The 26,128-nt window shown below is 40.9% G+C and overlaps 4 protein-coding genes across 5 annotated transcripts; 2 read left to right on the top strand and 2 right to left on the bottom strand.

Annotated features, from left to right (window-relative positions):
* Positions 1-1,707: 1,707 nt before the first annotated feature.
* Positions 1,708-10,334, top strand: LOC135523635 (ras-related C3 botulinum toxin substrate 1). Its single transcript, XM_064950440.1, has 6 exons — positions 1,708-2,000; positions 4,080-4,151; positions 4,397-4,514; positions 7,222-7,284; positions 8,805-8,964; positions 9,287-10,334. The coding sequence occupies exons 1-6, from the start codon at positions 1,966-1,968 to the stop codon at positions 9,415-9,417; spliced, it is 579 nt and encodes a 192-aa protein (XP_064806512.1). The 5' UTR covers positions 1,708-1,965; the 3' UTR covers positions 9,418-10,334.
* Positions 10,335-11,132: 798 nt separating this feature from the next.
* Positions 11,133-15,219, bottom strand: crym (crystallin, mu). Of its 2 annotated transcripts, XM_064950438.1 has the most exons (8): positions 14,983-15,218; positions 14,756-14,906; positions 14,535-14,597; positions 14,305-14,406; positions 13,965-14,148; positions 11,620-11,741; positions 11,376-11,460; positions 11,133-11,283 (listed from the first exon to the last, which is right to left on the bottom strand). In XM_064950438.1, exons 1-8 carry the CDS (start codon positions 15,147-15,149, stop codon positions 11,219-11,221), a joined length of 939 nt encoding a protein of 312 aa, XP_064806510.1. In that variant the 5' UTR covers positions 15,150-15,218; the 3' UTR covers positions 11,133-11,218. The 2 variants fall into 2 exon arrangements, with proteins under 2 accessions (XP_064806510.1, XP_064806511.1); XM_064950439.1 differs by lacking the exon at positions 14,535-14,597 and having other exon boundaries at positions 14,983-15,219.
* A 448-nt stretch (positions 15,220-15,667) lies between these two features.
* LOC135523631 (NHP2-like protein 1) lies at positions 15,668-16,888 on the bottom strand. Its single transcript, XM_064950434.1, has 3 exons — positions 16,672-16,888; positions 16,384-16,504; positions 15,668-16,118 (listed from the first exon to the last, which is right to left on the bottom strand). The coding sequence occupies exons 1-3, from the start codon at positions 16,672-16,674 to the stop codon at positions 15,856-15,858; spliced, it is 387 nt and encodes a 128-aa protein (XP_064806506.1). The 5' UTR covers positions 16,675-16,888; the 3' UTR covers positions 15,668-15,855.
* Positions 16,889-17,116: 228 nt separating this feature from the next.
* LOC135523630 (cytochrome b-c1 complex subunit 2, mitochondrial) lies at positions 17,117-25,889 on the top strand. Its single transcript, XM_064950433.1, has 14 exons — positions 17,117-17,225; positions 18,907-18,987; positions 21,574-21,723; positions 21,857-21,921; positions 23,045-23,101; positions 23,204-23,328; positions 23,487-23,584; positions 23,747-23,804; positions 23,937-24,032; positions 24,197-24,396; positions 24,600-24,680; positions 24,942-25,015; positions 25,140-25,293; positions 25,523-25,889. Exons 1-14 carry the CDS (start codon positions 17,193-17,195, stop codon positions 25,604-25,606), a joined length of 1,356 nt encoding a protein of 451 aa, XP_064806505.1. The 5' UTR covers positions 17,117-17,192; the 3' UTR covers positions 25,607-25,889.
* The last annotated feature ends 239 nt before the right edge of the window (positions 25,890-26,128 follow it).

Here is a 26,128-nt window from a genome sequence, read left to right as displayed (position 1 = left end):
AACACTCAAAGCTTTCCAAGAAAACAACATCTGAGACATTCATGGTCTGTTTATGTATATTTTAGAGGCTATTTATGCAGAACATATGTATAAAACCTGTATAAACTCTATTTATAATTATGACAGTATTTTAGATTGACTATAATTCCATTTAACAATTTCTGATACATCACATGCCTTTCTTTTTATTTTCCTACATAATTAAAAGCAGGAAATGCATCACCTATGAAGCTGCTGACATTCATTCCAATTAGACTAGTTTTGAATTTCTCCCTGACCAAGATTGCTGTAATTTTGGCCTCATTACAGAACTTTGAAGGTTCATGACATAGCCCCTCTAGTAATATAATAAGATCTCTCTGGGTATAAATATATTGAACAAAAATATAAACACAACATGTAAAGTGAGCTGAAATTAAAGTTCCCATAGATTCTCCATACACACAAAAAGCCTATTTCTCTCAATTTATTTGCACAAATTTGTATAAATCCCTGTTAGTGAATATTTCTCATTTTCCATGATAATACATCCACTTGACAGGTGTGGCATATCAAAAAGCTGATTAAACAGCATGATCATTAGACACACAAGGTGCACACCTTGTGCCTGGGACAGTAAAAGGCCACTCTAAAATATGAAGTTTTGTCACACAGCACAATACCACAGATGTTTCAAGTTTTGAAGGAGTGCACAATTCATATGCTGACTGCAGGAATACCCCCAGAGCTGTTTCCAGAGAATTTAATGTTCATTCATTTTAGAGAATTTGGCAGTATGTCCAACCAGCCTCACAACTGCAGACCAAGTGCAACCACGCCAGCCCAGGACCTCCACAGTTCTGCATACTCACGAGACCCATTTAGTATGTTTGTGATGCTCTGGATTGATGTGTACGACAGCGTGTCCCAGTTCCCATCAATATCCAGCAACTTCGCACAGCCCTTGAAGAGGAGTGAGACAACATTACACAGGCCACAATCAACAGCCTGATCAATTCTATGCGAAGGGAATGTGTCGCCTAATGAATTTATTTAAATTGACTGATAACTCAGTAAAATCTTTCAAATTGTTGCTAATTGCCTTAATATTTTTGTTTTTTGTTCAGTGTACATGGGGATGGGGAGACAGGGTTTGAGTTACCATGAAGACACTGATTAATTAAAGATGAACTCAAGCCACGTTAATAGTTTTGTTGAGAAGGGGATAATGGGGGAGGGGTGGGGGGTGTGGGGGAGACAGGGGCGGGAGAGAGAGAGAGCTCAAAATTACAGTTGAACTGGTTTTATACTGTCTTACTCAGATGTCTTACAACATGGATCCACAGTCAGCAGGGGATAAACTCCCTTTTAATCTGTTAATTTAGATAAGATGCAATTTTTCATCTATATAAATGTGGATAAACACATCCTTTTTCTTAGGATAAAACACAGGACAACTATGACAAAGTTCCGGAGTGATGTAATCATAACACCCAAGGTATTGCATCTGGACTTGTCTTGACAGTCTCGTCTCATGCCTGCCTCCCTGAAATCTTTACAATATTAAATGATGAGGAAATACTGCCCTCTAACGTTAAGGACCTAAAGGTGGCTGTAGAAATATTAAACGTACCGCTAGGTGGCGTCTCTTGACAGCCCTTTGAAAATTCCTCTATCCAATCTTCAGTCAACGGAAATGACTTGCATGGAATGGGAATTACAGCTTCCGTTGTCTGAGGGCGTTTTTTCAAGTTTAGCACCAGAGATTTTTTGGGTGGTGGCTGCTTGTTTTACAAGTTTAGAATTCCACCAAGTTATTGTTGAGGACACTGATTTGAAGGAATTATACTAATTTCCAAACTATCGTAACTTATCCCTCTAATCGAGGCTTCAAACCTTGTTTTTCCCCGTTGGTGCAACTAACGAGTGGTTTACCAGCTAACCGATAAACTCAAATTTTAGCTAGCAAGCTGAGAGAGGCGTCAGATGCAGGCCATCAAGTGTGTTGTAGTGGGGGACGGGTAAGTTTAACCTACATTTGTCTAGTTAGCTATGTTTATAAAATGTCTTACAATATAAGTTATGATGTAGAATATAAATTATAATATCAAAATTGTTTCAAGTAGCCCTTAGTTTGCTTGGTACTTTGCTAGCTAACTGGTGACAACTGTTGTCACTGTTTCCAGCTTGCTAACAACACATTTGTCTGTAAACTTGTGGCATGGTGTAATTTAGCTTAGCTAGCGTAATTGCTACCTACTGCTAACTGTTCAGCATTCTCGTTTGCTGTTTATGGTTACGCAGCTATATGCACTATTTTCTCAGACAGGGATATGCAAAAAAACAACACATTTCCAATTCACACATTCGTATCAATACGCACCCACCATATTATCATTAGCTATTAAATTGTGCTTAGCAAGCTAGCAATCCTTTAGGGTGGGTTGCCCAAACATGGTTTAAATTAATCTTAGATTAGACCTAATTTAGATTTTGTATATCTAGGTTTATAGCTAGCAACTTTGCCTAATTTCAGTTTGACAAAACAAGCAAGTATAGTGTAGAATCATTGTACCATATTAACAGCTGTGAATATATATTTTACATAACCAGAAATTCTGTATTTTCAGCTGGTTGAAGCTGGTGAACAAAACAAAGTGAAAGACAAATGTAATTTAAGAATGGGCAGCATACACATAGTGCACACAGAACATATTTTTAGACTTGCTTACAATGAGAATGACATCTATTAACTCACATCTATGTACATTTGGTCAGATCTCCCAAAAGGTTACATACTGCAACTAACGTTTTGGGAGACCTGACCAAATGTACGTAGTAGATATGTGAGTTGTACGTCTGTCATTTGCACGGTTTGCCAATATATCCTCCAAACACCGGCTTCTTGGGCATTATTACTTAATTAAATAACTAAACTATGATTAGTGACACGTGTCATAATACATTCAACATATCAATATGTTCTTAATTTTATTCATATGGAAACAAACCAGCACTGGTCATTGCTAGTTTGCTAGATAGCTAGCAAAGTGAGTTTTCAAACCTTTTGAAATTTGTGAAATTAGTTCATGTTACCTGGCTAGTTGAGTTTTACAAACATAAGCCGCAGGAGCTGAAATTGTTAATCGCACTGAAAACACAGCACATACACTGACATGATAAACTTTAACATCCTCCAGTGGCAGTTTAGATTTAATCCCTAACCTACGTTTACATTTCACTTTAAAACAGTGGAGCAACATGATTACATTTGATTTGTTTATAAGAAGGATTACATTTAACTAGGATTAATTTAAGCCTACTGAGTGGCGCAGTGGTCTAAGGCGCTGCATCGCTGTGCTAGCTGTGCCATTAGAGATTCTGGGTTCGAGTCAATGTTCTTTTGCCAGCCGGCCGCGACCCGGAGACCCATGGGGCGGCGCACAATTGGCCCAGTGTCGTCCGGGTTAGGGGAGGGTTTGTCCACCAGCGATGTCCTTGTCCCATCGCGCACTAGCGGCTACTGTGGCAGGCCGGGCAAGCTGACACGGTCGCCAGGTGTTACTGTTTCCCTCGACACACTGGTGCGGCTGACTTCCGGGTTAAGTGGGAAATGTGTCAAGAAGCAGTGCAGCTTTGTTGGGTTGTTTCGGAGGACGCGCGGCTCTGCCTTCGCCTATCCCGAGTCCATACGGGAGTTTTAGTGACGAGACAAGACTGTAACAGCCAATTGGATAACACAAAATTGTGGGGAAATAGGGAGTAATTTAAAACTATGTTTCAATTTTGGTGCAATAAGATTTATAGATAAACCTTGATTTAACCCAGTTTAAGAGTATCCATGATGGTGCAACCCAACCTAAATGTCTGCTGCATGTTCTTATTGAGCTACACCACCCAATCTTATTTAGGACATTGTGATTGGGACTCAAATGTGTCATTCTGCAGATATTTTTCAGTTTAACTCATTGTCTTAAGTTTGCCAGTTACACCCCATTCAAGTTCTCCTTTCGGTTTTGAAATTGACCAAAACAAAACTGAAGCCAGGTGGCTTATTTCTCCTCTTCATTCCTCCATCTCTTTATGCTTCTCTCCTCCAGAGCTGTGGGTAAAACATGCCTGCTCATCAGCTACACCACCAATGCGTTCCCTGGGGAATACATCCCCACAGTGTAAGTACACTCACTCTATCCCCCCACTCCCTTATCGTAGCAGGTGCCCCAGACGAGAAACATAGAATGCCAACATTAACATTCAGAACTGTTATATTTTATAGTCAGATGTGGGGGTTTTTCTCCTGTTGATCAGGAAATTCTATATTTGGCCTGTCGAATCATTGAAATTAACTCGTTGCCTTTATTTCTTGGTGGTGTGCTGATCACATCCATTGATGTCAATGTGGTGTATCTCTCTCTAGCTTTGACAACTACTCTGCCAATGTGATGGTCGATGGGAAACCAGTGAATCTGGGTCTATGGGATACAGCAGGACAGGAAGACTACGACAGACTCAGACCACTGTCCTATCCACAGACGGTAAAACAACAGGAGAAATGTACTGTGTCCTCTAGGTCACTAGTGTCAGCAATGAAGACAGTCAAGCGACTTTACTACGTCTCAAAGTATCAAACCAATTTTCAGACGTTTCTATGGGTACAGCCAAACAACGGAAGTGATGGGATTCGACTTTCGCTTTACTTCCTTACTGCAGTGTGCCAGTTCACCGGTTGCAAACTTGGTGCGTTAAATTATTTGGAGTCAATTTCTAGAGCATAAAAGTAAAGTAAACAAGTTTTAATTTTGTATTTATTTCCTTCAAGTTTGCTAACGTTAGCTAGACCTACTAGTTGTACGGTTGTGATAACGTTAGTTGTGTCAGAGTTAAGGGCCATCCACAAAGCCAATAACGATAAACTATAGGCTACATAACTATAAAACCTTGGTGAGCATCCACACTAGGGGAAGGTTTATCGTTCTACAGTCCTACCGATGTCAATCAACTGATCAACGCATCGTGCTGCCTATTAAGAAATGGTAACTCGACCATTCAGTAATTTCAGGGTGTGTTCATTGTCATGGTGACAACTGCAAATAATACTTCAATGTACATGTAGGCGTAATAAAAAATAATATAGTAACTCATATTTTAAATGTAGCAATTCATCAACAAGCGTTGTTGAGCCTGCATATTTTTTACAGCATGTCATTGGCATGTTCCTCAAGTAGTTTGCAAGTGATTTATGATTTTCTAATTGTTGTCAATTCCTTTCGGTTGTCTTTTTCACTGTGCTCGTCTGTCCTATGCAACTATTTGCATGCGTCAGTGTAACAATGTTATCATAACCGGCCGAATGTGGTCACTCCAACGCGCTTTCTCACCTCAACTGTAGGCCTGTTTTACGTTCAGCAATTGAACGTTATAGGCTGTTAAGCCTAGTATAAAAAAATATCAAGATAAATATTCTATAGCTTTTTTTCCTGGGATTTTACGAGAAGAGGAATGGCTATCGTGGAGAGGCTTGCGTAGCCTATAGCCTAGCCTATAGCCTAAACAGCTGGAAAAGAGAGGCTAGTGATGTCTGATGTGTAGCTGAAGTAAGAAGCTAGATATTAGCTAAATATTAGGGCTGTAGGCTAAATAATAACCAGTCAAAGTGCAAGAAAAATAAGTTAACAGATTATGAAATGTCAGATCTGTGGGTTCCTCCAGGCTACGCTCTGTTCCCCGCGAATGCAAAGCTCCACTATTGATTAGGGCTACATTTTTAGACAAGACAATTATTCTACCTGTGCTACAACAGTGCAATGAGGAATTCATTTTTGTTACCAAGTCAGTACACAATTGTCTATAAGGCTGTAAACTACAGTGATATAGGCTAGTTTGAATAAAGGCCCAAACGTCCTGTTTTGTTTCATGCCGAAATAACTGCATACAGCCTAGGCCTGATTATGCAACCATTTGGATCAGTTGGGTTACATTCTCGACAATTTAGAATGGCTAGAAAGGTACATTAGCAGGCGACTCATATGGTGTATTTTGGCAGGATGTAGCCTATCGGTGTTAAGATGGGCCTACAAGGAAAATATGGGCTTCTCCTTTCCCACTCCCTGTGTGTTCTTAATGCTGTAGCTTATTTTACATTCAGCGAGCAAGTGTGCATCTCTCTTCCAATAGACTATTTTCTTTACTAATAGCCTAAGTTAGAAGCCCTTAATTCATCAGCTCAATGTTAGGCTTCATACTGCAGTGAATATATCCAGTCAATTTACGCAGTGAAAGAAAACATAGTTATCAGAAATGGAGATCATAGGTAGCCTACACTGTGCGGTCCCGAGGCTGAGCTCCCAGTCCCCGGACACGCAGCTCAAAAAGCTACTCTATGGATTCTGTTTTTTTTAGGGACTAGAAATGTATCCAACCTAGGCTACAACAATGTAATTAATAATTTTCTTGTTTTCAAGTGAGTATAAAACTCTAGACTGCAAACTGCTGTGAATTCTCATTGTTATTTCAATAATCGCTCAAAAGCCTGGCGTTTTTCATGCATATTAATTTAGAAAAATAACTGCATCTAGCCTGCCTTATTGGGCAATCATTTGGATCGGTTATGGGTCTTTTCTCTTTTCTTAGCCTACAAGGTCCAGGCACATTAGCAGGTTAGTAATATGGTGTATTTTGTCAGGATGTATTGGCTAACAGAAACATGCTAATGCAGGAATTTCTAGTGGTGCGCATATGGATTATCATAATAGGTGAGCACAGAGGAAGTTGTTTTAAATTGCTGTCAGCTCTGCATAAAGAATCAATCCCTACAACATTGTGAATAATATAACAAGATAATCAGGGCATTAGGGAAAGGCATATTGATCGTTTCTTATGGCTCAGAGGTCTGTATGAGGAGGAGAGTACAGCCTGCTTTCCACAGTACTAAAACAATGTCTGGAGCAGACATTAAGGAAGTAAAAGAGTGCTCTGTTTGCCCCACATTCTGGGCTCTGACTCCTCCCGGCAATTGAGTGTTCAGGGAAACTTTGTCCTCCTAGATAACAGTAAAGTTGTATCGCAGTGAATTGAGGATGTTCATGAACTCTGTTGTCTGTGTCATGTATGTTTTCTTTGTACCATTCATAGCTACAAAACATTCATCTCCATAAATTGTAAGTGTCAATTTTTCATGTTTGATCTTGTAATGCTGTACTCGTATGACCAAATAAATAATGCTGGTTGTTTCCTCCCCAACAGGATGTGTTTTTGATCTGTTTCTCTCTCGTGAGTCCAGCCTCCTTTGAAAACGTCCGTGCCAAGGTGAGTCATAGTCTCCGCTTTGTTTCTGTTTAGTTTTTCTGTTAAGTATTAAGTTATCTTGAAAATAAAAGAGAGCCGCACACTCGAGGAGCTCAGATGCAAAAATTTAATTACCAATTACCAAGCTGTCTTCATCAGGGTATGATCACAAACACTGCGGGATGACTCGTTTATATAGTGTCAAAAGACACAGGTGTCTGTAATCATGGCCAAGAGTGGCCTAATATCATTGGTTAATTATCAAATATTAAAATGTCATACAAAGAACAGCATTCAAAGATTAATTTGACTACACAAGTTTACAAACAATTACAATGGCAAAGTCACAATAATGGCTTCAGATCAAAGTCTACGTTGAGACCGAAGGGCGCAAGGGTCTTTAAGTTAAAGATCGAGGCAGCCTCTCGTTTTTACAATAAATTATCAAGGTCACCCCCTCTCCTAGGGAGGGTGACATGTTCGATGCCAATATAACGCAGAGACGAAATCGAGTGGCCTGCCTCCAAGAAGTGGGCCGCAACTGGATAAGTAAAGTTTTTACACTTAATGGTGCTACGATGCTCTGAGATACGTACTTTTAATTCGCGCTTTGTTTTACCTACATCATTTTTACCACAAGGACAAGTTTAAGATAAATAACTGCCTTAGTGGAGCACGTAATAACACCTTTTGATTGGGATCGATTTCTCTGTTTGTGGGTGTTTGAAGGATCTACATTTATAAGTGCCATTGCATTGAGCACAGCCATTACATTTGTAATTTCCATCCAGTAGGGGCGCAAATAGACGTTGTTCAGGAATATCTTGGTGGTTAATCAGTGTATCAATTGGCCTCTGAGATTTCTGCCCCGCGAGAATACGACCAAGGGAAAGTCCTAAAACACATTACCGTGACTACCATCGGATTTTAGGATGTGCTAATGTTTGTGAACAATCCCTTAATTTGTTCAGAGCACTTTGAATAGCGGGTAGTTAGAACACAAGAATGCGTCTTTTTGCGAGACTGGCCTTGAAAAAGGTCATGTTTTGTTTTGAATTTTCTCAAAGGCAATATTAATCTGATCATTCTTGTAGCCCCTCTCCTTGAACTTTCTTTGCGTCTCGGCCATATTTCTGTCAATCTGATTGTTTTTTGCAAATTCTTTTGATTCGACAGAATTGGCTGTAGGGCAAACTGTTTTTCAAGGGAAGTGGGTGACAACTATCAGCCCTCAACGAACTGTTATGATCAGTAGGCTTCCTGTAAAGATCAGTGTATAGAACATTATCTTCACACAAGATCAGAAGATCAAGAAAACTGATTTGACGTGTGTCAGATTGCATTACATCTCAGATGCTCAGAACAGGAGTTAAGAAAAACAGAAAATGCCTGGAGCTGTATTAAGTTATCAACATGGTCATTGCTTGACAGGGTGGATTTTATCCCCATTCTCAAAACAACTGATCTACTTGATAGATAGGCATCTAGTCTACAGTAACATCCTGATTCTATCCTGACTGTCTTGGCCCTGTCCTCCATAGTGGTACCCAGAGGTGAGACACCACTGCCCCAACACCCCAATCATCCTGGTGGGCACCAAGCTGGATCTGAGAGATGACAAGGACACCATCGAGAAGCTGAAGGAGAAGAAACTCACCCCCATTACCTACCCCCAGGGTCTGGCCATGGCAAAAGAGATTGGTTAGTATACTAATAGTACTTTAGTGTCCTGTCCAGGGGGTGTACTTGTACATCAAGCTGCATCACGCTACAAAAACAACAGATAACAGATATGAGCTGTTCTGGCTCGGACAAGGCTTACTTCTTAGTAATACTTGAGGGCCCGGTATCCCGGACGTAGAGAAAGAATTTTACTGGACAACACAGCAAGATCAATGGAGTTTCTCCATAGCTTCATTTTTAACCAGATGGGGTAGTCTTAGCTATTATTCAATTCAGGATTTTAATGAATGAAATCCCCGTTTGCTGTGATGTTGAATGCCGGCCTGTCTCCCCTCTACAGGAGCAGTAAAGTACCTGGAATGCTCAGCCTTGACACAGCGTGGCCTTAAGACAGTGTTTGACGAAGCCATCCGGGCGGTCTTGTGTCCCCCGCCCGTCAAGAAGAGGAAGAGAAAGTGTTCACTACTCTAAACGGCGCAGACAGGAAGTAGGAAGTCACACTGCAGTCTGAGCTCACCTTTTGGTTGGGGGGAGGAAGAGGGTGGGAGAGTGTCTTAAGAGGGAAGATTCTACAGATGTCATTTTTTTTCTCTCTCGGATTGTAATTAGTACATAGTACTTAAATATGATTTTTATTATACAAATCCTAGAATTAGAGCTTTGTGAAATTCCTGCTGCCTTCTAAAAATAACTTTTTTTAATGTTATTGGAAGATACTAATTGCTCTTTTCAATTTCAGTCTCTTCCACTCTTCTCGAGTCCATATTGTTTGTTTACAGACTTCAATTGTGTAGAATTGAGGTGTTGCCAAAATTCCTACCGCATATAACGGTCATCACTTTCTTGTAGCTCCATGTACACTAAATGTAAGGATTTCTTCTTGTTTTTTTTCTTTTGTACCATATGTGCGACCATAATTAGCAAAATCTTAAAATATCCGTTAAATGGTTCAAGAGAAATTGAAGTAAACTCTTAAAAAAAACAAAAAAAAGTGTTGTAGTAGTGTCTTCTATGTTCTATAATCATACTCTATGTAGATCAAGTAAATTTAGATCAATTGTTTCTCGTCAGGTAGATTTTTATCTATCCATCAAATACATCGTCAAAATAACTGTCAATAATGGATAATAGCGATCACTTTATAGCTAGGTGGATTAAATGCTTATTAGATCTATCTAAATATCAACTTACAGTACTTGCCCCTTGTTCTGATAAAATAGTATTTTACATTCTACAGGTGTCTATACTGATTCACCTGAACAGGTGAATAGGAGAAACTGTTAGAAAGTGGATGGAGAATGGTTCTTTATCAGACCAATTTAGATGGATCCCTCTTGTTGGATTAAACAACGGTTTCACAAACTGTGTTTTCTGTACATAAACACAAATACATCCATTGTACGAGTATTGTCAGTAATGGAACTGTATTGTGTAGTCTGCCAGATTTACACTCCAAACACCTGCGTGTCAACCTTTTTGTTATAGGCCTTTGTTATAAGGTAGAATTCAACCTCATTCCCTTTAAGAACGTATTCTGTCAGCAGATGCCATCTATCCAGTCCTTTACAGAAGGTCTAGTTCTTGTGTGAAGAACCTGGACTTTGTTTGCTACTCGAAACAACTTAGTTGTGAACTCATTTTAACATTAAGCTTTATCATCATGATGCTATGTAAACATTACTGTGTTGTTTTGTCATCAGAGCTGCCTATTACTAGTCTGGGTACCAGTCTTTCTAGCTAACATTCCACTCATTGCCACTCCTTTCATTTGGCCAATGGCAGGAATGTAATAGCTGAACAGGGACTACATCCAGGCTAACCTATTACTGTAGCACTAAAAACTGAGCAATTTAAAATAATTCAGAAGTTGTAACTGACCATGTCTTATTGTAGCTTCTAAATTGCTGTATTTAAAATATACGGTAGTTCACCTACCAGTGAATTTTCAAAATACTCTTTTTAATTTGAACTGAGTGAGGCTGTTCTGAGCTATTACCAGTGTTAACAGCACAATGAAAGAAATTATACCTGATTTTTCTTTGGCTAAATGTGGTTTTATTTTGACAATAGTAGTTTAATCTGCTGATTTTTTTATTTTTATTAAGCCAATAAATTCATTTAAAATCTCTGCCTGTCATTTTTTACTTTCAGTTGTGCAGATGTAGGAATAACACAGTAACTCCCACTATCTTTCCACCAACTCCCTTTAATATAGATCTGGTGGGAATGTAAGTGATCACATCCATGGTCATCCCATTATATCCTCAGGTCTTCAGTGTTTGTTCTTCCACTGTTCAAACACAAGCTTGGCAGAGACTGCATCTTGAATCCCCATTCCTGTTGTATATAAACAGGGTCAATAAAACTCTGGAAAAAGCACAATGAAGGAACATGTTACAGGATTTGAATAGAGGATAAAGACAATCTACCAAGGGATTTGAACACAGTGGTCTTCTCTCTAAGGGCAGGTCTTGTTCCATTGAGAACCTCTCCAAGCTCTGCAAACACTTTGGCCTGGAGATTAAGTATTCATTAGCACACCAAATCATGTTAAACATGTTTATCCTTTAATTGGGATTACCCACTTGTATAACTTCCATAAACCAAGATTGCATTCAGTAGGCACAGCCAGAAGAAACCCATATACAGAATACCAATAGTCTCACAACCTACCCCAGACAGGATGATGTCTCCTGACTCTGCTACAGCTCCCTCTCTGCTGTCTACATACACCTCAGCCTGCCTCATCAACACATCATCCAGCTCCCTCCAGTCTGGCCTGCAGGCTCCCACAGCTGATGCGCGCGCACACACACAACAAAGATACATTACATTAAGAACAAAGAGAGATGTCCTGTCTTTCTGATATCCTGCACAAGCGACATGACTCAATTATTTTAGGAGATTTGAACTGGGGCGTGCATACATCTGTATCGGACTCTTAAATAACTGAATCTCGCTCTAATTAATGCGCCGACAAGACCGAATCCCAGAGCACCTAACAAATCAACGCTATTGGACATTATTCTAACGAATACCCCTCACAAATACACATCAACTGGGATATTCTGCAATGTCTGTGATCACTGTGCAATTGCTTGTCTTCCTGACCATTTAATGATGGATTCTAATGAAGTGAAAGATAAAGCTGATATTGTAGGGATTTTTAACAAGCACTTCATATCTGCTGGTTCAGTTTTTGATAATGGTGGGGCCCAGGCCTCTAATGTAAGCTCTGTTACAGTAAACTATGATATAGGCCCTCACGTGAACCATTTTAACGTTGAGCTTGTTTCTTATACTGAGGTCTACAAAACACTAGAGGCAATAGACACTAAAAAGTCTGCAGGTTCAGACAACCTTGACCCCTACCTCTTAAAGATAGTAGCTGGTATTATTACTGAACCTGTGGCTGACATGTTCAACTTGAGTCTCTTGACCAATTCCATACCAGCATTTGGAAAGCAGCTTATGTCCCCCACTGCTAAAGAGTGGAGATCCCTCAGATGCCAATAACAATCGTCCTATCTCCAAACTCCCTATCATGGCCAAAGTCTATGAATCCCTAGTGAACTCACAGTTAAAAAGCGTCTTCATTGAAAAGAACATACTGAGCGGGGTTCAGTCTGGCTTTAGATCGGGGTACAGCACCACAACTGCAGCTATGGCTGTGGCAAATTATATAATAAATGCACTTGATAAAAAGCAACATTGTGCTGCTCTGCTTATGGATTTATCAAAGGCCTTTGATTCAGTTGACCATAAATTGTTGCTAGCTAAACTCAGAAACACTGGTCTCAGTGAAGGGGCAGTAAATAGGTTTAGGAACTATCTTTCTTACAGAACACAACGTGTATAACTGACAATCACAAGTCTGGCATTCTTGAGATTAATAGAGGTGTGCCCCAGGGTTCCATTTTATATCCTGTGTTGTTCTCAATGTTTATTAATGATTTGGGAAATCTATATGCAGATGATACAGTCATATATTCATGTGCTCCTTCTCTGGTTCAGGCTGTTGAAGAGCTCCAGACTGTTTTTCAGTCACTGCAGGCCTGCCTTTATGGCCTAAAACTGGTCTTGAAAGAAAATTCAATTCATGACCTTTACCAGAGCTAGAACTCTGCCAGAGAACATTAGCATTGTCACATCTGGTGGCTTATCCATTGAAAAGGTGTCATCCTACAAATACCATAGAATTTAGATGGATGACAAGTTGTCCTTCAAAGTTCATGTGGATAATCTTGTGACAAAGCTTATATTGAAATTGGGTTGTTATTTTCGTAATAAGGCTTGCTTCCCGCTTATGGCTAGAAAGAAGCTTGTTCAGGCCACTTTTCTCTCTGTAATTGATTATGGTGACTTGTTGTATATGTATGCAGCCTCCTCCATCTTACAGAGACTGGAGTCTGTTTATCATGCATCCTTGTGCTTTATTACAAATGCCAAGTAACTCACCCACCATTGCACATTGTACCAAATGGTAGGTTGGACCTTACTTTATATGTGCAGAAAGATACATTTGTATGTGTTCACCTACAAAGCCCTTTTGGGTAAACTCCCTCTTTACCTCTGTAGTCTGGTCTCCTTCACCACTAGCAGTTACCATACCCGGTCTGCTAGGTGGTTGCTACTTAAGGTCCCCAGGACATTCACAGTATTAGGCAAGACTGCCTTCTCTTCTTGTGCACCAGAGGCATGGAATAGTCTATAATCCATGCTTCATCTAGATATGTTAGTGCCACTGAATTCATTTGGGAGTGTGTTAGAGACTGTTACGGAGGAGTGTAAATGCTTTTTTTAGGCTGGATCATGTTCTGTTTTTGTTTTAAATCTGAAATGTTTTGATTGTTGCTGCCTTTTTGGCCTGGTCTCCCTTGAAATAGAGACTCTGGGTCTCAATGGGCTTTTCCTGGTTAAATAAATGTTGAATAAAAAATTAAATATACAGTATGTTATCTTCACACATCAAAGTCTTAAGGCATGGCACTATCATCTTCAGTCAGGGGTTTCCTCACCTGCTACATGGGCACCTGGCTTGACCCACTGGCCAAAGAGCACTGGTTCACTGGCACCAGTCACAGTGACTATGACGTCTGCACCGTTCACTGCCTCCTCCACTGACTCCCATACTGTAACGTGACCCTGGGTGGACTGGGCAAACCTCTCCGCCGTCTCTTTCCTCCTGCTCCACACGCGGACCTGGAATGACGTGATCCCTCAATGGTCTTTCATATTTTCTCATGACCCACAAGATATTTCTAACTAGAACCCAGTCTTATGTCTGGAGGATATAGCCACAACACACCAGTGGATCTCTCTAATTACCCATTCAGAAACACAGAATCACTCTGGTACCTCTTTAAAGGAGAAGGTTTCTGTGAAGACGTTGTAGTGGCTGAGGGCCTGATGGCCAGCTCCCAGTATAGTCAACACCTCCGACTTGGCTGGCATCAACAGCTGGACAGTTCCAAGGGGGGTTCCAAACATTGCAACGTTAGAACAGCACAATGTTATTGACAGGTAGTGAGGAATCACCAATAAAGAGAGTATGCATGCCCGCCTAGGCCACAAAGAGAGGGCATTACTTTGGCAGAAATAGCAGACACTGCTGCTGTCCTTTTCGCTGTGATGACCTCCCCATCCATGACCTGCAGATGTCAACCACACTGAGACAGATGTTATTACTGAATTGTCCTCTATTATAACCAGCTGTGCTAAATCCTTGATTTAACTTGACTTGTATTGCTAATCACAAATGATAAATAACATCTAATGGCCACTGTTCAATGATCATAGGCATACTCACAGCTTTGACATTCCCATACTCAGGATCAAACAGCAACACTGTGGCTTGAGTTGATGGCAGAGTTGACCCACTCTCCCTCTTGTAGAAGCACACCAATTTTGTGCACAGGATGTCTTCATGCACCAAATACGCAGGCATCAGCCCCAGAAATCTGTCCAGAACATTTTTGGAACACTATTGTTACTAAATTACCGACCAATGATAAATAGGGGAATGAATAAACATACCCATTGTATTTTTGTAACGGGACAGTAGTACGAACGGGCTGGATCACTTCTGCGTTGTCCAGTTTGGAAAACTTCCCCAGTGCTACTTCAAGTCGCGGGATCAAATCTTTATAATGCAACAAACCTTCAACCTCATCTTGTCGTATAACAACGGGTGGCTCAGCCATGGTGGCTAAAGCTTTTACTCAAGCGTACAGACAGTTTATGATCAGTGACGCGAGTCCAAAAGTTCAACTTTGTTGAAATGTGACCTCGGTATTGGGTAAATTATTCCAGCTCAGACGCTGCGTTCAAGACACCAAACGGTTGCGTGAACGCTAGGATATGTTCTAAAAACGCCCTACAAGAAGATCAAATAAGGCACATATTGATTCTGCCAAGGTAGTTTTAGGGACCCTTCATATTTTTTTATTACCCTTGCTGTTCCGCAACAGACATGTGGTAATTACTCATCATCCAACACAATACTGTATGCAAGAAAAATTGGTTGAGAACTCTAGGGATGAACCAACTAGAAAAATAAGTTTATCAATGATAAGATCCTGTTCATAACGAACTAATAATTTTCTAGATGGTTCATCCCTCCATCAAAAGTACTCAACTAATTTCTCTTGTATACAGTATTATTTTATACTGTAATAGTCTTATGGCACTTACAAAATTGAACACAATTACATATCACACATTAGTAAAAAGAAATGTTTTATTATCACAAAACAAGAGTAAATTACATAACATAGTATGTCCCTGACAAAATACAATGTATCTTCCAAAGACAATTCAATTAAACTATCCAAAAGAACACACAATTAAAATTGCCTGACATAGTCCTTTAGACTATCCAATACTATAGAGAGCAGAGCAGCAACCAGATCAGACCAGCAGTCTCTCAATGGCCATCTGGGTAGACTGGATCTGGGGCTTCAGCTGAGATCCCTCCTTGATGGTGATTGAGGTGGCGATGACGGGGCGGGAGACCCCACAGGCACGCCCCAGGGCCTGCTTAGAACGCACAAACACGTAGGGGACGTTCTTGTCCTCGCAAAGCAGCGGCAGGTGGAGGATGATCTCCAGTGGCTCAGCATCAGCAGCCATCACAATGAACTCAGATATACCACGGTTCAATGTCTTGGTGGCTGGAAGAGGGCAGACAAGAGTTAAGGGTTAGTGATATGTCTTTGGTAGATTAGAACTCCATAGATAAGTGTTTGAAGTGGTGATCTGAGCAGGATTTGAACCAGCTAATCTGTGGCCAGATATCAAGCACACTCAACCTCATGTACTGTGCAATTGGGCCAGATGTCTTAGAAGCTGGCATAATGATGCTTGCAGTAAGGAGTATATTTCCAGTACATTACTTATATTATCAATTGGGTATTCATCAATGTCAGATTCTCTCACCCTCATTGGCCCCTTTCCTCAACTGTTTGTAGTTGGAGGCTTGCTGCACAAGGTCCAGGATGGTTTTGGAAAGTGTGGCGTCGGCCAGGGGGTAGGCCTTGGGATTCACTTCGGCTTCAGTCTGAGAACAAACAAAAACTGTTAGAAGATGTAGAGACTAGATGAGAACGACAGAACGTTATCCTTATCAATTAGGTAACGTTAGCTAGTTACGTTATTACTTGTATTCAGGTAGTTTGCTAACGGTAGCTAGAAATGTTAACTGAAGCGGTCCATTAAAATACTCACCATGCTTGCTTCCGTTTATTTCTGATATTTCTCCTCTCGGCGAATGCTTCACGGAGGACTATACGTCTACGATTGAGGTTTTGGGAAATTCAAAAATAAATCGTTATGTAGTTAAAACAGCTTGTTTCGATTCTCAAAGGCTAGAGGAACTTCAACACGCAGCTACTCTAACAACACGTGTTTAGGACTGAGCGTGGAACGAATGGGGGCTTTGGTTGCTAAACTGGGCAGGAAGTGAATTGTTTGACCCGCCCATGTTCTTCTTTTTGCTTCGTTTTGTTACCAGTTATTTCCCATTGATGCATGTTGTGCATTTTCACAAAATGTGGACAATATTTGTAAAACCCTACAGGTTAGATAAAAAAGTTGTTTAGCACTTTTAAAAACAGTGGTAGTAAATGCACTTGTTAGTGCACGTTTTTAAACCCCAGAAGAAGAAGTTGGTGCGCTAGGAATTCTGGGTACGACATTCCCGTGTCAGCCATATTGTTTCATCGTTCTGGTGTAAGGTTAAAGGGGAGATGAAGGGGATTCGCGGAATAAGTCAGTTATCGGTAAGAACTCCTTTGCCATTTTCATAAATTGAATAGTTGATTATTCAGGAGACATTTTTGATACCCACTTATAGATTGTGGGGCTTGGTTGGCGAGGATCGCGCTCGGGCCAGTATCTGAAAGGTTGCCGGAACAAATCCCCGAGGTGACAATGTAAAAATCTGTCGTTTTGCCCCTGAGCAAGGCAGTTAACCCACTGTTCCCGGGGCGCCGAAGACGTGGATGTCGATTATTGCACCCGCCCGCTCTTTTCTGCCCCAGATGGGTTGGGTTAAATGCGGAAGGCACATTTCAGTTGAATGCATTCATTTGTACAACTGACTGGGTATCCCCTTTCACCACAAATTGTGATGACACTAGGGTAGCTAACGTAAACATACTAGGGAGGAAGCGAACGTTAACACAATGATGATAAACCCAGCCTAAACGTTTGATAGTGGGTCGAAAATGTGGTTATTAAGCTAACGTTACAATTTGTGGAATATTTGATCTACTCTTTACCCGCTGTCAATGCGTTGTCAAATTTGTCCCTCGCGGTCTGTCCAATCAGAAGATCGGATAATGCAGAGGATAATCGTTCCGTTATTTATCAGTCTCAGTGGGGGTCGCTATAGGGTTTAGCAGCTGTTGATTTGACATCAAGCCTTCGGTGTGATTCTCCCTTGAAAGTCAAATGTAGTTCATAGCAGATGGTCATGTGTCCTGGACTGTGCACTATGATGTAAATAGCTGGCACACACTGTCGTGTCATTCAATGAATCAGGACATAACGTTATTCAGTTGGCTACAACTTGATGTTTTAAAAGTTCCAATATCAATGAATACCGTAACATTCTCACAAGTTTACTTTCCTAGCTAGCTAATGCATAAGTAAACTTTGCTGTCACGCTCTCACATACATTAACTGGGTTACATAATACCCCCTTTTACAAGTAGGAATTGACTGGGTGACTTTTACTTAAGTCATTTTCTATTAAGGTACTTTTTCCCACCAATGGTTAACATTAGTTAATCCAGAAATTCTTAGCTTTGCCTCGATTCAGTAGCCTCGTCCAGATCATCATTGGATTTGTAGTTCTTTATGACAGCCACATTTGCAGCTAATTATCATTACATTTTTGGGGGGCAAATACAGGTGAATATATTGATAATTCACCTTTCCCTGTAATTTAACATTTGGTTTTATGAAAAGGATTTCTCTTAACAAAATTCCCCCGGCCAGAAGATACTATCGTCAATTGGCGCTAAAGGTAGTTAGTGTCTATGAATGAGTTGAACTGGAGACAGACTTTCTAGGTAGCTAATTTCCCCCTTACAGCCAAGTTTATCCCTGCTCAAGCTTCATCATGGTCCTGCATGGTGAATATATCTATTCTTTGATTTTGCACGTTCCATGATCCTCCTCCACAGTCCTCCAAAACCAAAACAAACGAGTGACGGGCTGCACTGTTGAATGGAAACAGAAAATACGGAATGTGCCTTTTTATTAAACATGAAACATTTGAATATTATTATACCACTGTGCCACCATAAGGTCCATCCACATCTGTCCAGTCTGCATTCAACCATCATTCTGTTTCTGATTCTCAATCATCTAATTGTCTCTCTCTATCCAGAGTCCAGCCCCACCATAAAACCCTAGTAGGATATTAAGTCACCTTGTATCTTTTCTCTATTACAGACAAGGCTTTACTCAGCCCAGGCGGCCCGTAAGTTGGATGTCGCTGCTGAGCATGTCAAGTTTCAGCCTCAGGATGTGCAGGTCAGTGGGTGTTGACATGTTTGTCTCTCTTCACAAAGACGTTTCTTTGTAGCCACCCGGACAGACCAAGGCCCAGTTTCCCAAAAGTATCTTAAGGCTAAGTTCATCGTTAGAACCATTGAAGGAGTATCATGAAATCTCTGAGCTGTTTCCCAAAACCATCGTTATTAATGTTGCACTTGAAAATGCTCATAATCTAATGCCTGCCTCAGACCACAGCTACGTGCCTAATGAGATGCTTTTTTGCCCTCCCGTGCCACTTTATGCACAGAAGAAACAGAAGATCTCAGCTAAACATAGAATCACATGGTTTATCAGAGTCTCTCTGACCGCTGATAACTTCAGAACAAAGTTCACTACAAATACAAAGTTGCCAATGTTTGTTTTTTTTTAAATTTTTGACATTTTACCTTTATTTAAATAAGCAAGTAAGTTAAGAACAAATTCTTATTTTCAATGACGGCCTAGGAACAGTGGGTTAACTGCCTTGTTCAGGGGCAGAATGACAGATTTATACCTTGTCAGCTTGGGGATTCGATCTTGCAACCTTTTGGTTACTAGTCCAACGCTCAATATCTTTCCAATTGATACAAACAAGCAACGTATAAAAAGATGCTTCAAATGAAAACTGAGATGAATGCATTAAATCATATTGAAACAGGCTACATTTCATTTTCAATCAATTTGGTTATGTTTTGGTACTTGTGCTCTACTGTCTGTAATTTGTCTCAATATATTACATGATATGTAGCCTAACGTGCACAATGATAGCATTTTTATTGGTCAAGCCGTAGAATAAGCCGCCTCAATATATGCAGCTGTAGGTGGTAGGACTAATATAGGAGCTGCTTCGTCGTCAGTATTGTGGAATAATTATAATGTGAAGGTCAGATTTGAATGGAGAATGCTGATCCGAGAGCAGCGCTCCCTTTCTTTTCGATCCTATCAGTATTGAAACACGTACCAATGGTGCACTTAGCAACTGTTCTCTTAGCGTAGTGTTTTGGGAAACGCAAGTTTTATCTCCGGATGTTGTAGGAAAGATGCATTGTTTAAACACTCAGAAGCCTAAATTCCATCACTATCGGGAAACCGGGCCCAGCCTCTGTCAGGCCTCAAATTCTCCTCAGGGGCTGCCCTCATACCAAGATGTTCATGTATGTGGTGGTCTGAGGGAGCTACTTAGGAGGTGGAGATTGTCATCTGTCTTACTCTTAACTCCAGTGTATTTACATGGACCTTTTTTCCTTTGAGATATTGGTCTGCTTTTATTATACCACATAGAATCTCTATGTACTGCAACAAATTGCCAGTGAAATGTTGTGCTGATTATATTTGTAATAGTTTAAGTAAAACTAGCAAAGTCATTTCAGATTTGTAATGCGATGCTTTCCACCCATTTGTTGCCTTTTATGTGAACATGCTATAACAGAACCTAGAGCTAAGACGTGTTACTCTGCACTGCTCTGTTAACATTTTGTGACGTCGTAACTGCATAAAACACGTGTTCAGGGCCTTCAGGAAGTATCCATTCCCCTGGACTTTTTCCACATTTTGTTTTGTTACAGCCTGAATTAAAAATGGATTCAATTGAGATGTCACTGGGCTGCATATAACACTCCACAAAGTCAAAGTGGAATTATGTCAAGACATTTTTACTAATTAATAATATATGAAAAGTTGAAATGTCTTGAGTCTAAGTATTCAACCCCTTTGTTATGGCAAACCTAAACCAGTTCACCTAAATAAGTTCAGGAGAAAACATTTTCTTAAGAAGCCACTTCATTTGCAAGGACTCACTCTGTGTGCAATAATAGGCAGGATAGAGAGCGTAATGCTACCAGACACACATCAGCAGAAGAGACTGCCTGGAGTGTAGCCTGTTTTCCAGATGATCAGTGGAGAGAGAGGACAAGACACACCATATGACCACAAGTCACAGCACAGGGGTAACCCCACCAATAATACCTCATACATTAATAATTCATAGAACAACTCAGAGGCAATTTCATAGAGGCACCAGAAAATAACAAACCTAGTTAATTAGAATATTTGTGAATATCTGTAGTCCTTATAGAGTGAAAAGGGAGTTGGGTACATTAATGGGAGAGTGTGTAGTTCAAAACAGTTGCTTACCGAGATGACATTGAATGTTCTTGAGAGGCCTAGTTACAGTTTTGACATAAATCGTCTTGAAAAGCTATGGCAAGATTTGAATGGCTGTCTAACAATGATCAATAACCAACTTGACAGAGCTTGAAGAAATATAAATATAAAAAATAATAATGTGCAATCCAGGTTTGCAAAGCTCTTAGACTTACCCAGAAATACTCACAGCTGTAATCACTGCCAAAGGTCATTCTAACATGTATTGACTCAGGGGTGTGAATACTTATTTAAATGAGATATTTCTGTATTTCCTTTTCACACACAATTTTTTTTCACTTTGTCATTATGTGTAGATGGGGGAGATTTTTAAATTTTATTATTCAGGCTGTAACACAGCTAAATGTGGAATAAGTCAAGGGGTATGAATACCTCCTGAAGGCACTGTAGGTGTGATGCTAACTGATATTTCTCTTCCAGGTGACTAAACTGCCCAGCGGTCTGGTGATAGCCTCACTGGACAACTACTCCCCGGCTTCCAGGATCGGTGTGTTTGTGAAAGCTGGCTGTCGATATGAGTCCCCGGACAACCAGGGGGTCACCCACCTGCTCCGTCTGGCTGCCAACCTGGTACGCCTGGTTCTGGTTCATTAACCCTCCATGAACATGATGTATCCAGGAGCTTGAGTGATTGTTCAATGTACTCAATACTGCTTAGGAACTAGTGATGTGGTTCATCCCAATCTCTGCTGCTCTTTTCCAGACTACCAAAGGTGCTTCAGCCTTCAGGATCTGTCGTGGTGTGGAAGCAGTTGGAGGAAGTCTAGGGTCGGTGTCTGTGATTTAGTGTACATCCTCATACAAACATAAATAGAACTAAACATACCTTTGATTTAGATTGTTTGGGATACTTAATTAAAGACGTTCCGTTACTTTGATGACTTACAACGTATTTTTTAAACCTCCAGCTTTGGGCTGGATGTGTCAATGGGTAGTTCATGCATCATCATCTGAGAAGAATTACTGTTTTACCTCAATTTTCCAGGAAATCCCTAGTTTGAAAGTGACTGTTTTCTTGAAGCTGTGCTGTGCCATTTTCCCCCAAGTGGGCCAGCTCCCTAGCAGTTTGAGTTCTAGCCAATGATCTTCAGCCCCTCGCATTTGAGTGGCAGCTAGCAAGGGGCCTGCCCAGCATTATCTAATGAGGTTGCAGGATGGGCCTGATTGTTCTGTGGACACAGCAGAGAGAGAGAACAATGCCGTGGTGCACATACGTATGTGACTTTTTTGGTTCATGAGTGCTACTTTCACAACTACTGGCTAAAAGTATACAAAAGTACCAGAGAATCTCTTTAGCATATTTTCTGACTAGCTGTACCACTGCCATGGATGTCATACTTTCGTATATATAGTGTAAGTATGTGGACATCCCTTCAAATGAGTGGATTTGGATATTTCAGCCAAACCCGTTGCTGACAGTTGTATAAAATTGAGCACACAGCCATGCAATCTCCATAGACAAACCTTGGCAGTAGAATGGTCTTACTGAAGTGCGCAGTGACTTTCAATGTGGCACCGTCATAGGATGCCACCTTTCCAACAGGTCAGTCCGTAAAACTTCTGCCCTGCTAGAGCTGCCCTGGTCAACTATAAGTGCTGTTATTGTGAAGTGGAAATGTCTAAGAGCAACAACGGCTCAGCCGCGAAGTGGTAGGCCACACAAGCTCATCGCTCAACATCAGTACCTGACCTCACTAATGCTCTTGTGGCTGAATGGAAAGCAAGTCCCCACAGCAATGTTCCAACATCTAGTAGAACACCTTCCCAGAAGAGAGGAGGCTGTTAAAGCAGCAATGGGGGGACCAACTCCATATTAATGCCCATGATTTTAGAATGAGATGTTCGACGATTGGTCATGTAGTGTATCTGTGTGTGTGTATTTTCTATGCAGCGTGACGTCATCCAGAGAGAACATGATCTACTCTGTTGACTGTCTCAGAGACCACATGTAAGTGTTGCTTGCCTCACTTATACATATGTGTACACAACCATAGATCTAATAGATGGTGAATAAATAATTATTCTCATTTCTGTGTGTTGTCTAATGCAGTGACACAGTGATGGAGTACCTGATCAATGTGACCACAGCACCAGAGTTCAGGCCGTGGGAGGTGTCTGACCTCACCTCCAGGGTCAAGATGGACAGGGCCCTGGCCGCACAGTCCCCCCAGATGGGTTAGCACACATACACACTCAGTCAGTCATGTGGTTGTTTGTTTCTTTATTTGAATGTACTTTCTGTTAACGGCTCTAGATTACATTATGCTGAATGTCAAAAGATTGCAAATTGTCATCACACTGCGTCTGAAGGGCTTTGCGGTTATTTTCCTCAGGTGTGATTGAGGGTCTACATGGAGCTGCTTACAAGAACACGCTGTCCAACTCCCTCTACTGCCCAGACTACATGGTTGGCCACGTCGACGCTGACCATGTAAGACACTCATCATCCTGGTCCCTGCATTATCATCGAGTTGGGACTAATGCTATGGATGTTCATCTTCCCCTCCTGATGCACAACCCAGCATGCTCTACTTCACAAAGTACAGCATTATGTTTATGTTTTTGATTAACCCTCTGATGTTTGCCTCTCCAGATGCACAATTTTATCCAGAACAATTTCACAAGTGCAAGAATGGCTCTGGTTGGGCTTGGTAAGTGTTAAACATGTATATTTAATAAAACATATTTTTTTATCAAATTATTTTTCTCCAGGTAGCTGTGCGTTAAGGTAATATTTTAAAAAGATATATTATTGTATTCTTACATGCATTCTATGTGTTCAGGTGTGGACCACGATGTTCTGAAGCAGGTAGGAGAACAGTTCCTCAACATCCGCAGTGGGATGGGCACCGCTGGGACAAAGGCTCAGTACCGAGGCGGTAAGACTCTTATTCCACTATCTGCTAAAAGCATGAAACCTCATTTTCCTCTGGCACGGAAAATTCCCTGAAGTCAACGTTTCTTGCTGCCTTTCTCTCTCCTCTCTCTCTGCGTCTCCCTCTCTCCTCTCTCTCTGCATCTCCCTCTCTCCCTTCCTCTCTAGGTGAGGTGAGGGTGCAGAATGGGTCCAGCCTGGTTCACTCTGCAGTGGTGTCTGAGGGGGCGGCGGTGGGCACAGATGAGGTCATGGCCTTCTCTGTACTTCAGCACGTCCTGGGGGCGGGGCCACACATCAAGAGAGGCTCCAATTCCACCTCCAAACTCATCCAGGGCGTTGCTAAGGCTACTGCAGACCCCTTCGATGTGAGTGGCATAATCACCAGATTGGATTGTGTTTGTGTTTTCATAGCTGGGCTATATACAAGAGGAAAATGCAATATGTGGAGGAATCTTTTGATAGAAGTGTTTTGTGCAGAATAGATATTGTATTCTATCATGCAGAATTTCATATTGTTGTATTAGATTGGCAAAACAAATGTCATTCTCCTTTGGTGTCCTCCTTTTAGGCCTCTGCTTTCAATGTCAACTACTCTGACTCTGGCCTGTTTGGAGTCTACACCATCTCCCAGTCTGCAGCAGCTGGTGATGTGAGTATTATGTCTCTTAAATTCCCACTGCTTTCTAATAAGGTACTTTTCATGAGAATTCATAAAGTTTAATTTGAACTCTTCACAACAGCTTTCTGAGTCAGTTGCTAAGTAGTCCTATGAACCCTGTGAGTGATAGTTACTTTTACATAGAATGTAATGTAAGATCATTAATTTAGGATGAGGAAAGAGCATAATGAAGATTAACTTTGACCTCCCATTGATTAATTTCCTGACCTATCCCTGTCCTCCTCTCTACAGGTGATCAAGGCAGCTATTGGCCAGGTGAAGGCTGTTGCAAGTGGGGTCTCCGAAGCTGACCTGACCCGCGCCAAGTAAGCTAACATGCACACAGACTTCAGTATAGAATTTGAGTACATATAATCGAGAAAAGTGTTGCAAATAGAAGGGAATTTCTACATTTTGACTTAAGTTGTGCCTGTTTCTTTACCCCTTTAGGACCCAGCTGAAGGCTGAGTACCTGATGTCGTTGGAGAGCTCAGAGGGTTTGTTAGATGCCATGGGTTCACAGGCTCTGGCCAGTGGGGCCTACCACTCCCCCGAGGCCATCGCACAGAAGATCGACTCGGTCTCAGCAACTGATGTTGCCAACGTACGTTTATTCAGTTTTAGGCGAATATTAACTTCCACTTAAGTTTAATTTTGATTTAGTCATGCATTGATGTGAATTGGACAGGAAGTGAAAATTTGAGTGGAAGTGAATATATTTCTATATTACCGTCTTTGCTGCAGCTCACTCTCGACGTACACAGTATATTCTGAGTGTTTCCTAGTTTGTTTGTTTACTTTTGTGCTTAAATGTGTTTTCTTTCTTCTCTCAGGCTGCAAATAAGTTTGTGTCGGGCAAGAAGTCCATGGCTTCAAGTGGAAACCTCGTCAAGACGCCCTTCGTAGACGAGATCTAAACCCTTCCAACTTTTTTTCACCTGTGATTTTCAAACGCACAACTGAAGCCCATCTGTCCATTCAAAACAAACCGTCTGAAACAGTCATTATCCCCATTTCACCATTGTTCTTCTGAGGAATAATAATGTTGTCCAACCAACCCTCAATATTTATAGTTGTTGCTGTTTTTAAGTTGATCTTGATTGTTTGTGCGTAAGGAAATAAGATCCACATTTGTTCACTTCTTGAACTGTATAGATTATATAAATTAATAAAGTATATCTACCTTCATGTAAAGATTCACCCATTTTGGATGTTATATTGTTTTTGTACATCTGATTGATGTTCTATCGATTCCCTGGGTCATTTCATGTTTTCATGTGTATCTGCTATTGCCATTATACAGCAATTCGGCCGGGATAACGTAGCATTGCGATAAAGCTTGTCACTAGACTGGATACTTTACGGAAAAATCAGCTAGACCGACGTTTCGTGTCTGTTTTGACTTTTTTTTATGCTTGTGTCCGGCTACTTCCTGGCGG

The sequence above is a fragment of the Oncorhynchus masou genome, chromosome 31 (assembly GCF_036934945.1).
Source record: "Oncorhynchus masou masou isolate Uvic2021 chromosome 31, UVic_Omas_1.1, whole genome shotgun sequence".
NCBI lineage: Eukaryota > Metazoa > Chordata > Actinopteri > Salmoniformes > Salmonidae > Oncorhynchus > Oncorhynchus masou.
The sequence above is the reverse complement of the archived record's forward strand: the minus strand, read 5'-3'. Positions and strand labels throughout refer to the sequence as shown.

Coding starts and splice junctions, on each gene's coding strand:
- LOC135523635 (XM_064950440.1), top strand. CDS start 1,966: ATGCAGGCCATCAAGTGTGTTGTAGTGGGGGACGG. Junction 4,152..4,396: donor GGGGAATACATCCCCACAGT/GTAAGTACACTC, acceptor ATCTCTCTCTAG/CTTTGACAACTACTCTGCCA. Junction 4,515..7,221: donor CACTGTCCTATCCACAGACG/GTAAAACAACAG, acceptor CCTCCCCAACAG/GATGTGTTTTTGATCTGTTT.
- crym (XM_064950438.1), bottom strand. CDS start 15,149: ATGGCTGAGCCACCCGTTGTTATACGACAAGATGAGGTTGAAGGTTTG. Junction 14,407..14,534: donor TGTCTGCTATTTCTGCCAAA/GTAATGCCCTCT, acceptor GGAACTGTCCAG/CTGTTGATGCCAGCCAAGTC. Junction 11,284..11,375: donor CACTGTGTTCAAATCCCTTG/GTAGATTGTCTT, acceptor TATATACAACAG/GAATGGGGATTCAAGATGCA.
- LOC135523631 (XM_064950434.1), bottom strand. Junction 16,119..16,383: donor GAGGAAAGGGGCCAATGAGG/GTGAGAGAATCT, acceptor GCCCTCTTCCAG/CCACCAAGACATTGAACCGT.
- LOC135523630 (XM_064950433.1), top strand. CDS start 17,193: ATGAAGGGGATTCGCGGAATAAGTCAGTTATCG. Junction 23,585..23,746: donor GCCACGTCGACGCTGACCAT/GTAAGACACTCA, acceptor TTGCCTCTCCAG/ATGCACAATTTTATCCAGAA. Junction 24,681..24,941: donor AGTCTGCAGCAGCTGGTGAT/GTGAGTATTATG, acceptor TCCTCTCTACAG/GTGATCAAGGCAGCTATTGG.